Consider the following 13,367-nt stretch of genomic DNA (forward strand, 5'->3'; position numbering starts at 1 on the left):
AGGCTCCAGGGGTGCCCCACCCAGTGCAGAGTACCACAGAGCTGCAAGCAGGAGGGACCATTCCCTGCCTTCCTCCAGGCTCCAGCCGAGGTATCCCTGAGCTTTTCAGGTTTTTTTTTTTGCTTGAGCTGGTTTAAATTGGGTTTCTGCTGTTTGCAAACCTAACCCACCCTGTTAGAAATACTAAAGGAAGTCCTTTAGGCTGACATGAGAGGACACTAGACAGTAACTAGAATCCACATGAAGAAATAAAGAACACTGGTAAAGGTACTAAAGAGGTAAATATAAAAAACAGCATAAATGCCTTTTTTTCTCCTATCTGATTTAAAAGACAACTGCACAAAGGAATAATTATAAATCTCTGTTGATGGGCATACAAAGGATAAAGATGTAATTTGTATGACAATAAAATCACAAAGGAGGGGTGTGATATACAATAAGAAATAGATATTTGTTCTTAAGGCCCTTGGAATTTCCTAAGTGACAAGAGCACTAACTGTGTCTTTTATTATTCATAACAAGCCCCTTTCAACCACACCTGAGTTTATGACAATGAGGTGACTTTTGGAAAGCCCCTTAAGATGTGGGCTAGTTACCAGGGGAGGCAACCCTATGATAAGAGAGGTGCAACTTTCAGCTGCACTCCCCAACCTCCAGGGAGGAAAGAGGCACTGGACACCGAGTTCAATCACCAATGGCCAATGATTTTATCAATCATGCCTATGCAATAAAACTTCCATAAAAACCCAAAAGGACAAGGTTCAGAGAGCTTCCAGGTTGGGGAATAAGAATGCATCCGTGTGGCAGGAGGGTGGTGCTCCCCACCCTTCCCTGGGACAAAAGCTCCTGTGTCGAGGACCTCCAGACCTCACCATATGCATCTCTGCGTCTGGTTGTTTTAATATCTGCCTTTCAACAGCAGCTTGAGGCTGCCTATCTTTTAATATCTTCTATAGATAAACTGGTAATCTAGTAGGTAAACTGTTTTCCTGAGTTCTGTGAGGTGCTTTAGCAAATTAATAGACCCAAAGAGAGGGTGGTCAAAACCTCTGATTTATAGCTGGTCAGTCAGCACAGGTGACAACCTGGACTTGAAGTAGGGACAATCTGTGGGACTGAGCCCTTAACCTGTAGGATCTGGTATCAGAAGTGAAGTACAGAGAGTGGAGTAGAGTAGTGAGTTAAGGAAATACCTGTTTTCTTTACAAGGTGGGTAGGAATGGAGCTATATACTATTGAAATTAAATTGGCATTAATTTGAACTAGATTGTTATAAATTAAGATGTTAACTGTAATCTCCAGGGCAACCACTAAGAAAGTAACTCAAGAATATATAGTAAAAGAAACAACAAGAGAATTAAAATGGGACACTAGAAAATATATATTTAATGCAAAAAATAAAAGGACAGTGATGGAGGAATATAGGAAGAAAAAAAGACATAAAACATATAGAAAACAAATAGAAAAATGGTAGACATAAATCCTTCCTTATTAGTAATTTAATTAAAAGTAAATGGATTAGGGGGCTGGCCCCACGGTGCAGCGGTTAAGTGCATATGTTCTGCTTCAGCGGCCCAGGTTTGCTGGTTTAGGTCCTGGGTGCAGACATGGCACCGCTTGACAAGCCATGCTGTGGGAGGCGTCCCACATATAAAGTAGAGGAAGATGGGCACGGATGTTAGCTCAGGGCCAGTCTTCCTCAGCAAAAAAAAAAAAAAAAAAAAAAGGTAAATGGCTTAAAAAATCCAATTAAAAGGTAGAGACTGGCAGAATGGATAAAAAATCATGACCCATCCATATGGTGTCTACAAGAGACACACATCAGATTTAAAGACATAAATAGGTTGAAAGTAAAAGGATGGAAAAAGATATACCATGCAAACAGTAACCAAAAAAGAACTGAAGTAGCTATGCTAACATCAGAAAAAATAGCCTTTAAGACAAAAATTACTATTAGAGAAAAGAAAGCAATTATATAATGATAAAAGGGTCCATCCATTAAGGAGATACAACAATTATATACATACATATATGCATCTGACAACAAAGCCCCAAAATACATTAAGCAAAAACTGATAGAACTGAAAGGAGAAATAGACAACACAACAATAATGGTTGGAGACTTCAATATCTAATTTCCAATAATGTATAGAACAACTAGACAGAAGATCAACAAGATAAATGACAGAATGTATTAACGTGGTATAACTCCTCTAGATCTGTGCTGTCCAATATGGTAGCCATTAGCCACGTGGCTATCGAACACTTGAAATGTGGCTAGCCCAAATTGGGATGTGTTGTAAATGTAACATATACATTGGACTTAAAAGATTTAATACAAAAAAAGAATGTAAAATATATCTAATAATTTTATACGAATTCCATGCTGAAATGCTAATTTGAATATATTGGGTTAAAGAAAATATATTATTAAAATTAATTTTACCTGTTTCTTTTTACTTTTTTGGTGTGTACCTGTGTGAGGAAGACTGTCACTGAGCTAACATCTGTGGCAATTTTCCTCTGTTTTTTGTATGGGGGACACCACCACAGCATGGCTTGAAGAGCAGCGTATAGGTCCATGCCTGGGATGTGAACCCATGAACCACAGGCTGCTGAAGCAGAGCATGAGAACTAAACACTACGCCTCCAGGCTGGCTCCTCTTTTTACCTTTTTTAATGTTGTTACCAAAAAATGTTAAATTACAAATGTGATTACATTGCGTCTTGCATTATATTTCTATCAGACAGTAGTACTCTAGATATTTCTGTCCTGCATGACTACTTCAGAAACCAAAGAGAAGTCCTTGGTCCATGATCTTAACACGGAAATATCTCAAGGCTGGGCTCTCTTGTTCTGGGATGAAAGTCACTACAGATTAAGCAATGAAGCTTTAGCAAACTGGTCCAGTTGTGGATTACATATGCTTTCTGGCTCAAAAGAAATAATTTACTTCACCTCCAAATCAAGCAGAGAAAATGAGAGAACACTGATATTTTCTAGAGAAATTCAGCCAGAGAAAAATCTAACTGTATTAAATAAGAAACTCCATTAAAAAGGGCACTTTGGTAACATGTGAAAAAAGTTACCCAACTCATATGTACTTCTTCAGAACCAAACTACTGAGAAATTGCTATTAGCTAGCTTGATCTAGAGCATTTTCAGTCATGCCCCTTTTGATAATCATAAAAATCTCATTTTTCTTCACCTGCCACTCTGTCTAGACCCAGTGCTTTCCTAGCCGGTCCAGGGGCTAGTTTTGTGTTTTCATGCTAGACACACAACCTAATTCTGGTGAGGGGGTATAAAGCCAGCTAAATAGGAAATTACCACACAGAGTGGTAAGTACCGTGAATGAGAGGTGTTTAGGATGCTGTAGCTGCCCACGCACAGCAGAGACTGACTGGTGCCTATCATTCTCCCCAACTTCATTCTCTCCTTTCTAACAGAAATCTGATTTTTATTCAGTTGTTATTTCCTAGTCACTCTTGCAATTAGTGGTTGCCAGTGAGATGCAAGCAGAAGTTGTTGGATGGGCTTCCCGAACGTTGACTTGGTTTGGAGGTGTAGCTTTTCTGCATTAATCTGCTTCCTCCTTCTTGGAAAGTATATATGATGGTTGGAGATCCAAAAGGCATCTTGAGACCATGAAACAAGCTTGAGGATGGCAGAGCAAAAAGCGGGAGACTATTTCCTGGTGACATTGCGGAGCCCCCATTCCAGCCCTGGTGTACCTATTTTCAGACGTCATGTTATGTGAGAAAAGCAAAAAACAAACCCTAGTTGTTTAAACTACAATTACTTCAGGTCTCTATCATTAGCTGCTAAAAAAATGAGAGGCCCCAAATAGGGACGGAAGGAGAAAATCAGTGTGCTGTGGTCAGCCAAGACGAAGTCCTGAGAATAAAGAACGCCGGAAATCCCCAGTGGTAACAGGTTTCTATAGAAAGAGCTCAAAGTTGGACCACCAGTTAGGCAAAGCCATCTGAGATAACCCAAATTCTGTATGGTATCATTGTAAGAGTTGTTTGATCTTTGGAATAGGAAAAGATGCAAGATTCCATCAGGTTCAAGGTTCTTGAGAGTTTTTCCAAAAGATATTTCCCTACTTGAGGATTTCATCAAGGGGTATTTGGAGAAAAATACAAAAACATATGTTACCAGTGAAAGATATGCAAAGTCCAATTCAGTCATTGACTTAGGTGGGAAGTGCAGACTTCTCTTCTCTGGGAAGTTGGGGGATGTAGGTAATGTGTATAATTTGAACCTAAAGGACTTGGGTTATGGGGTGACTTGTTGAGAACACTTTTTCCCTAAGCCTCACATTTCCTTCCTGAGTAGGAAATCGTTTAGTGTACCTCTGGGCTTTTCTCTGCCTCTGTTCATTCTGCCCCGGGGCAGAGGAATAACTTGCACCTCTCAGTAGTGAGTTGACCATAAAGAACACATACTTTGTCCCACTCTGCCAGGGGAAGGCCCTCCTGGAGGCCATATGTTTGGGGGGGCACGTCTGCCTAAATTTTGCCTCAAGTCTTATTCTCTAATCTGTCCTCTATCGTTTTTCAAGTTCTCTGGTATCCATTCTTACTGAGGTCATAGGAAACCAGTAAACTGTTTTGCTTAATAGGAACCTGTTTTTCAACCTTGGAATGATTTAGAGAATCTAGGGTAAGAGAATCAAAACCCCATTATCAGTGTTTTTGTGTTAAGAATTGGCATGTTTGAACATTACAGAGGATTTGGCTTCTTAGAGTGAAGCCTCATAAATCCAATTTAAAGCACATAATTGAGAAACTGAATTAGACTTGATTTTAAGTTGCAATCTTCCTAAGTTTATGTGCAGAATTGCAACTTTCAATTGGTTCATCTTATTGGTGAATTTAGTGGTTGTCTAAGTACTCAGCCACCATTGAATGAGGGCCCTGTTAAGGTGTCGTTAGAGAGTTGGCTTGTTAAACTCTTAGACAGAAATATTTGTAAACTGTTTTTCACCAACTTAAGGCTAAGCTGAGACCCTTGTGAATTGGTCAGTGAAAGAGGTGAGGGTCGCGCAGAGCGAAAAGCGCCCCAGGCTGAGCAGGCAGCACTTACAGGGGAACTGAGAGCAGCTCGGAGGGATGCAGTCTGGGCTGTGAGGTGGAGGTCTGCGGCGGGCCTGCAGAATGAGAGGACCAGACTGCGGGCCCTGAGGAGTTGGGCCTTGATCCAAGTTCAAAGAGGAGCTGCTATTTGAAGCACAAGTACGATAGGATCTGCTATCACTCACTCACCCACACAGCAGTTTGTGCCTGCCAGGGTCACACACTTTAGCGTGCTGGGGTAGCTGCATGTAAGGCAGTGACAAACAAGAGCAACAAGGTCCTGGGGCCAGCCCCATGGCCTAGTGGTTAAGTTCAGTGCGCTCCACTTCAGCAGCCCAGGTTCAGATTCCAGGCATGGACCTACACCACTTGTCAGTGGCCATGCTGTGGTGGTGACCCATGTACAAGATAGAGGAGGATGGGCACAGATGTTAGCTCAGGGTGAATTTTCCTCAAGCAAAAAGAGGAAGATTGGCAACAGATGTTAGTTCAGGGCCAATCTTCCTCCCTACCCTCACAGGCTTCACATGCTAGCAAAGGAGAGGAGATGATAAACAAGTAACTGATAAGCACTTTTGGAGAGTTACCTGATATTAAAAATTAAAACAGGATAATAGGATTGGGGTGACTAGGGAATGGCTTCTTTAGAAATGGTGGCGGAGACGATGTTTGAACTGAGACCTGAATAAGCACAAGGAACCAAAATCTGCACAAAAGCAGACGCAGCAGAGGAAGCAACTCATGCAAAACCCAAGAGTAGAACAAACTTGGTGTGCTGAGGGAAGGCACAGCCAGCAGTGAGCGGAGTGGAGGGAAACAAAGAGGGAGGTGTGAGGCAGTGTGGCTGCCAGGGCTGCCAGGTGATGAGGCTGGGGAACAAAGATGCCATTCTGCAAACCCAGGGGTGCAACGTGTCACATCTCATTAATGTTCTTCAAATCAAACGTCTGACTCTGAGCCCCATCCCATTCAATGTCTGCCATGAGAGAGGCTCTCTCACCTATCCTGGGTGTCACGGAATCCTAGAGGCAAGTTTGAGGTCAGTGAGGGCTGGGCTGTGCTGGAGTGCTAATATCCGTAAGTCGAAACCTCTAGAAGGAGGCAGCTGCAGGCTCAGGAGCCAGGCCTCCTGCGTGGGCTGCAGGGCCAGTCCTAGAGCTCGAGCCTCATCTAGGGCATGTCGAGGACCCGGGGCACAGTCCCCAGGGCCTGGGAGACCCAGGCTTCTTCTTATCCTCTCTCAGGGCCCCAAAGGCACTGGCTCTCCCCCCTCCCCCAGCTGAATCACTGGAGCAGGTGAGGCTGCTGGAAAACCAAAGGCAGGCTGTCTTTGTCTCCTGTTTCCTACTGGGTAACTCAACCCTCTCAGGCAAAGGAGCACAAAGGCCTTGCTATTTGCTGGGATGGAACTCGGGTCAGGGATGAATCATCTGCACTTGTGTTTTAGAACCATCACTGGCTGCAGCGTGAAGTATGTAAGTTAGGAAGGCAGGAAATAGTCATTTTTGCCATAAAGATATTTCAGTGGTGACTGTGTCTAACTTCAGTGGCTATCTTCAATCAAATAGGGAATTTCTGTCACCCTGATTGGGGAGGGTTCTGCACTTTTCCAGGCTTCATTCAGTGAGCCGCAGCACCATTGCAAGGACAACAGAAATCTTTCTCTGCTTCTGCACTGAAAATGTTCATCTCAAAAGCTGGATCTTGGAGTTTTTGCCGACTCCATCCTTTAAGCACAGACTTCAAAACAAAAGGATATAAAATGAATTTTTTAATTGGTTAGGAAAAGTCTAAAAGGTCTAAGAGTCATGCTAACACCTACAAGCCAGTGGCATGTCTGTCGACTTGAACTCAAAACCTGCCAGGTGTGGAGCAGCCTGATGGGGCCAGCTGCCCCACCGCCCGCCGTCTGCTCCCTCGACTCGGAGATCTTCCCTCTGACTCTGCAGCTCCACACTGACCCCTCTGCCTCTCAGCTCCACAGAACTGCCTGCCACTGGACACCTTCAGCAAAGGAACAACTTTCCTCCTCAAATGTAGTATCGTTCTTGAAACTAATTCTACTCCCGGAATTCCTCAGATCTGTCACTCCCTTTAAGCCACTCAAGCTGGCAACCTGTCCTCTTGAACTTTTCCCTCTCTGGATCCCCCATCCACTAGAGGCTGTCAAAACGGAGACTCTGTGAAATAACATTGAGTTTATCATGAGTGTACAGCCTGTGGCCCTCAATTCTAATAACGTCGTCCTGTGAGAATCACTGCGGGAGGGCTGAGAATGTTATTTTCCTCCCTTCCTCCTTAACTCTGTCACTCCTTCCAACCATCAGATAGTTCTTGTGAGACTGGCCGGCATCACAAGGCTCGCAGAGCAAGGAGCTTGGTTAAGTACTTCATTTCAAAGGTTCCTTCATGTTGGAATAAAGAAGATCTTGAAAAGCAGAGAGAAGACTGTTACAGACTCTCTGTTTCAAGAGAATCTGTAGGGACATGCAGAGAGAAGAGAACATGCTCTGGCTGATCCCTTAAACAATAACATCAGTGGAAAGAAATGTCAAACTTATTTGGTGTTCTATGCTGAAGTTAACAAAAACATGACACACTCATTTCAATTTTTTATTAAAATACTTTATAGGGATGACTGAAGAAAAAATACGTAATTTTCTATGTTGCAGATCATGTAAAATACAATAAACACAGACTTTTGGGAATGCAGAATAGACTCCAAAAATCCTCAAAGAAGCTTTCACAAAAACCAACTTTAAATGTTTGGCTTATTTATATATTTTACTAATTTTTCAGAAGTTTTAGTTTCCTTTCTCCATTTTGATGCTACTCTGATTTATAAATAATCATTCAAATAGTCTAACACCTCAACAATTTTGTTTTCTGAAACTTTAGAAATCATATTTCTAAATGAAGGTCTCTCCTTTATAGCATTCTCTGTAAAAGAAAAAAGACTTGTTTTATTTGAATTACCATTTGACTGATGCTGCTACAGTTTCAGTAATAATTACACATCATGGGGAAGGGTGGGAGACAAAAAACCTGCTGACAAGGACATAATCTGACTATAGGAAAGAACTTTTTATACATGGCTTTTATAATACCTACTGATTTAAAATTTAGTGGTTTTCTGACCTACTTATAAAAAAGGTAACAATCTAATCATTGATTAAAAAAAAGAATTTTTCCCAGAGCTTCAATATAGAAGTCAACTGTGCCTAGAATGGTAATAGAAGGTCTAAATTTTAGTTGGGCTACTGGCTTCCCAAATGTTATACTTTAAATTGGAATAAATATTATTCAAAACCTGATTATATTATAGAACTGGAAATGGAATCTTTTAAGTGAACTTTTTCTCTCAACCCTTCCTAAACCAGACAAATTAAGCACAATCTGAATACAGAAGTCCATTACGTTTAGGGATAATTTCTATTGGGAGAGAAAGAGGTAAGAAAAATCAGTTAAAACATAACATGGTTCAAGAAATTACCCTCCCAATGTAGGGGTGGAAGAGATACCACACTTTAAAATTTAATAATGAAGACCTAAAAAAGATGATAAATGCAGTTAAAAAAGTTTGTTGGCATATTTAAGGAAAGATTAAGCCATGCTGTCAATAAACACAAAAGCATTCCTGTACTCAAAGTATGAAATTACTTGGAAAAACAGCAAATTTGAAACGAAGCAGCCAGCTGCAGATTCTTTAAAACTTTCTTATGTTCAAGAAAACCTTCAGCTTTCTAGGTATTAACGAAGAGGGGAGCTAAAATGTTTTCAAGGCACTTTGAAACAGAGGCATTCTAGGTAAATGTAAGAAAAGGATATCCCAATGATTTCCTATTAAAAAATATATATACCTATGAACTAAATTTCAACTTTCTAAAAAGCTGAGGTACCTTGGGTATTCATTAGAGTTATCAGAAAGGGTAGGAAAGGTATCAAGGCTTTAAATTTTATGATAGTTAATCATAATATTACATATGATCTTGTAACTAATTACTGTTCAGATAATGAATACAAAGTGTCTAAGAGCATTACCTATTTTTATATACTAAAATATTTAGACATATAAAGAGGTATTCCTAAAAAGTTACTTGTAATTCAAACACATACTATTTGAGAAAAATCATTTTATAAAGTTAAGAGTCTCTGTAATCTAAATATGCATGTTGTAGATTAGAGGATGAAGACTGGGATTTCCTTACTACGCAGGGCATATGGTATTTAAGTTTGTCTTTACTGAAACATTATATAAAAAGCTGACCAAATACTCTATAGTGTATCTGGAGTTCACGTCATCTTGAACAGAGACTTTCTTTTGGTTTCATAATCTTAACCTCCTACTGACTGATTATACTTGTTTACTAAGAATATTTGATCCAGATATAAAGGAACGATTACAAAATAAAATCATTAAATAGTTTTCATTGGTTTCCTGTTAGAATCCCCAGCATGTCCAACCTTCCGTGGCCATACCTGTCACTTCTCCTCTTGAAGCCCTCCTATCGCTCGTCCACTGGAGAACGCGGCCCTGTCAGCGCGAAGGCTCAGCGGGCTCATTCTCTCTGTCCCGCGAGCACAGCCTCATCTTCCAGCCTTGACACTTCTATACAAGGGGACACGCTGTACCCCTGGTGCTCCACAAGGCCTCTGATTTGGCAGTTGTTTCCCATTCTTAGTGCTCTTCAGGCTCTTTAGTGCTCTTTAGGTACCTTAAGTCAGAGGAATGCTTTAACTGCCAGATTATTTACCCTAGCAGAATATTTTGCAGTCTCACAGGTGCGCCCTGGAGTTCCTGGGGGAGACTCTTCAGCACTCTCTGTGTCAGCACTCTGGGTAGAGGGAGGGAAGAGGAGGAACTCTCCCTACAGCTTTGCCATATGTGTATTATAGGATGGGTCTACCATATGAGAGTTTTAAACTGTAAAATATAGTAGGCACTTTCTAAAACCAACAAAGGTCTGAAATTAAGCCTTTCATGGTCATTTTTATGTGAATTCTCAGGGTGATATATCTGAATATCTACCCTATTTATAGACCAGATAAACAATACAAGGCACAGTGAAAAATGGCGTACAACTATAAAAACTCAGTGTCCTAGGTGTGGTACATGAAGAAATCATAACTTACATTAATGTTCTAATGCTTTCAAAATAAAAGCCTTCTGGAATGCTAGAAGAAAATGACATCAGGCTTTATATTAGAAATCTCAGATCTTTCAAGGAATTCTCTGTGCACTTGCTTCTCATATGACCACAGTTGTACAGGTACTTAGAGGAAACAGCTTATTGTTAGCGGCAGTAAAATAAAAAGAGCAGTTAGGGCCATAATTTAACACATTATTGGGTTTGTAATACTTTAAAAGTAATTCAGTCCAAATGCTTTACGTCTTCTTAACCTGCTAGCATTCTGGTGTGACCAGGAGACCTCAATGAATAGCTCTTCATGCTTTTTTTTTTCAATTAAATTGCTTTGATTGGCATTTCTTTCCTTCTTTTAGAACATGCAGTTCATACATTTGACAGTCTTACTCCCATAGTCGATACACTCCGGACCAATGCACTCGCAGCAGGCGTTATGGAACCAGCGGTATTTGGATGCCCCCATGGACTCACAGGATATTTTACACTGATGTATGGACATGCAGTCATCAAAGTAAACCACAGTACACATGTGTTCTGAAAAAGAAAAGATTAAGATTTCAGAGCAAGAAAGAGGAAGAACGGAAATGCTTTAATGCCTAGCTGAATATTATTAACAGTTGTTTATCTTAGTTCTCAAATTGCTAGTCTGCACAGGACAACAGATAAGGTACAGGAAAATAGATCACATTTGTTAACTATATTGAGAAGGAAGCCACAGTCTCCCAATCCAGCTGAAGAAGGCAGAGGGTTTCCTTAGTCACTATCAGATTTTAGACTTTGATCTGAAAGTTAGATTACTAGGCTTAACAACATTTGCTATACTTCAGAACTATGTTTTTTAAATTAGGAATTTCTGATAAGATTTCCTACAAGGAGAGAATTCTCCAGCTAAAAGAAGTTTGAAAAATACTGTTCTAAAGGTATACTGAGAATTTATAATAAAACAAAACAAACAAGTAATTCAAATGATGCAAAGTGGTTAGTGGTGCTCGGCACAATTCAGCATTAGTTATTAGAAAACTATCATTAACAGCAATTTCTAGTCCTACTTTCTAAGGTAACCATATTTGATTGCTTCAATTTTTAGTTCTCCTGGTGATTAACCCCTTATGACTATCCTAGCTAGAAGGAGAGGATACATGAAATAAATAAAGGACAATAAAAACCATTAATAGAGAGTATATGGTTACAGGTGAAGTTATTTTAGAGAGCCATTTCTAGAACTGATAAATCACCAGGGGTATGACAGTAAGAGAAGGCTTAATGGAAAAAACTGGACGGGTACTAGAAGATTTAAAAGCACAGCTACCAGGAAACAAAGTCAGGAAAGTCACACGGAGATGGGTGTGGCATGCATGGGGAAGGAGTGAAGGCAAGTCGACTGCAGTGGGTGTCTGGCCTCAGGAGACAGCAGAGCCAGCACTGCATGTAGAAGACGGACCGGTCAGAGGAAGATCAGGGAGGCCAGCACAGCACTGGGCCAAGCAGATCAGAGCGCTTAGCAGTGAGCAGGAGGGGGAGCACTTGGATCTCCAAGTGACTGGTGCTTCATTTACTTATTCAACAAGTGTTGACTGAACATCTGCTAGGGAAAGCCATGAGGGACTCAGAGAATAATCAGAGAATCCAAAGAACTAAGTGGAAAATGGTAGACCTGTAAGTTAAAAAAGACAACAAATCGAACCACAAATGTGAGAGAAGGAGTAGGAAAGGGTTAACTCTACCTGGGCAAGGGGCACCTAGGGAAGGGGTCACAGAGGAGAAACATTAGCTCTGTCTTGAAGGATAGCCGGTGTTCCCAGGAATTAGCTTTGCTTATTATTTCCTGAATTTAAATAATCTTTGAGAAAAATGTATGAGTTACTCTTTAATATCTACTATGTTGATTATTTACTTTTTTTTTTTTTTTTAGCGAGATTAGCCCTGAGCTAACATCCATGCCCATCTTCCTCTACTTTATATGTGGGACGCCTGCCACAGCATGGCTTGGTAAGTGGTGCCATGTCCGCACTTGGGATCTGAATCGGTGAACCCCCGGCCGCTGAAGCAGAATGTGTGAAAGTGAACCGCTGTGCCACCAGGCTGGCCCCTTATTTACATTTTAACAACAGGAAAAATAGCAGCAAGACACATTCCATACATTTCTGATGTTTTCCGGGTTCTAGAATTTGTCTTATAAAGTACTTTAACCTAAAAGGAAATCAAAAGTTTTACTCATCATTACTCAGTATCATTAACAAAAGTTGTATTGCTTTTACTACTGATGGCCAAAGTTCATACTAGTTTAGATAGGTAGGATTGTTAATGGGAGGGCACAACAAAAAGCCAAATAAAAAAGAGTATAAATTATACTGTTTATGCATAATTCATGTCATATTTTAAGAAATAACTACAATTTTCATAATTGCCTTATTCTTCTACAGTAAAATTGTATAGAGCTTTTTATTTGAATATATCACAGACTTCATAAAAGTTACACACCTTTTACAATCCAAAATTAAGGTATGACCTATCCTCACTAATAAATGTTATTTAATAAGTTGTACAAGTCATTCTCTCACTTAGTTCTTCTTCTGACCAACAGCACTTATCTGCAGAGAACCAGGTGGGGTTAGCTTACACCTGGAAATCAGATGTCTATAGCACCAACTTGCTCATAAAGAAATTCAGCTGATGATCTTGCCGTCATTTGTGGTACCAATGCTATTATAAAAACCTGACTTCCCAGGCCACTGTGAATGTTACCTGATGGCAAGCAATACTGTATTAGGAAAGCAGCACTGCTGCTATCTTATGAAAAGAACAATTAAAACCTACCGCAAACAAATATCAAAATTAGGACCAGGTTATCTATTTTCCAGCATAGCCTCTATCACCAATAGTCTGAAGGAATTCAGACAATATGCTTGACATGCCTCCTTATTTACTCAATGATTGGGTTTATTAAGGTCCAGAATTTACTTTACAGTTACAGACTATACAAACTCAAAACCAAAAAGCTGGGGGCTGGTCCATGGCCAAGTGGTTAAGTTCGCACACTCCGCTTTGGCAGCCCAGGGTTTCACTGGTTCGGATCCTGGCCACAGACATGGCACCACTCGTCAGGCCAGGCTGAGGTGGCATCCCACATAGCACAAC

General features: G+C 40.5%; 1 protein-coding gene across 2 annotated transcripts in view; it reads right to left on the minus strand.

Annotated features, from left to right (window-relative positions):
- Nucleotides 1-7,681: 7,681 nt before the first annotated feature.
- TWSG1 (twisted gastrulation BMP signaling modulator 1) overlaps nt 7,682-13,367 on the minus strand; it is a 47,533-nt gene continuing 41,847 nt past the window's right edge. For both annotated transcript variants that reach the window (XM_046671936.1, XM_046671937.1), the window contains exon 5: nt 7,682-10,763. In XM_046671936.1, the coding sequence (XP_046527892.1) occupies nt 10,582-10,763 (182 nt within the window). In that variant the 3' untranslated portion in view covers nt 7,682-10,581. The remainder of the gene's footprint in view (nt 10,764-13,367) is intronic.

Source organism: Equus quagga, chromosome 9 (genome assembly GCF_021613505.1).
Source record: "Equus quagga isolate Etosha38 chromosome 9, UCLA_HA_Equagga_1.0, whole genome shotgun sequence".
NCBI lineage: Eukaryota > Metazoa > Chordata > Mammalia > Perissodactyla > Equidae > Equus > Equus quagga.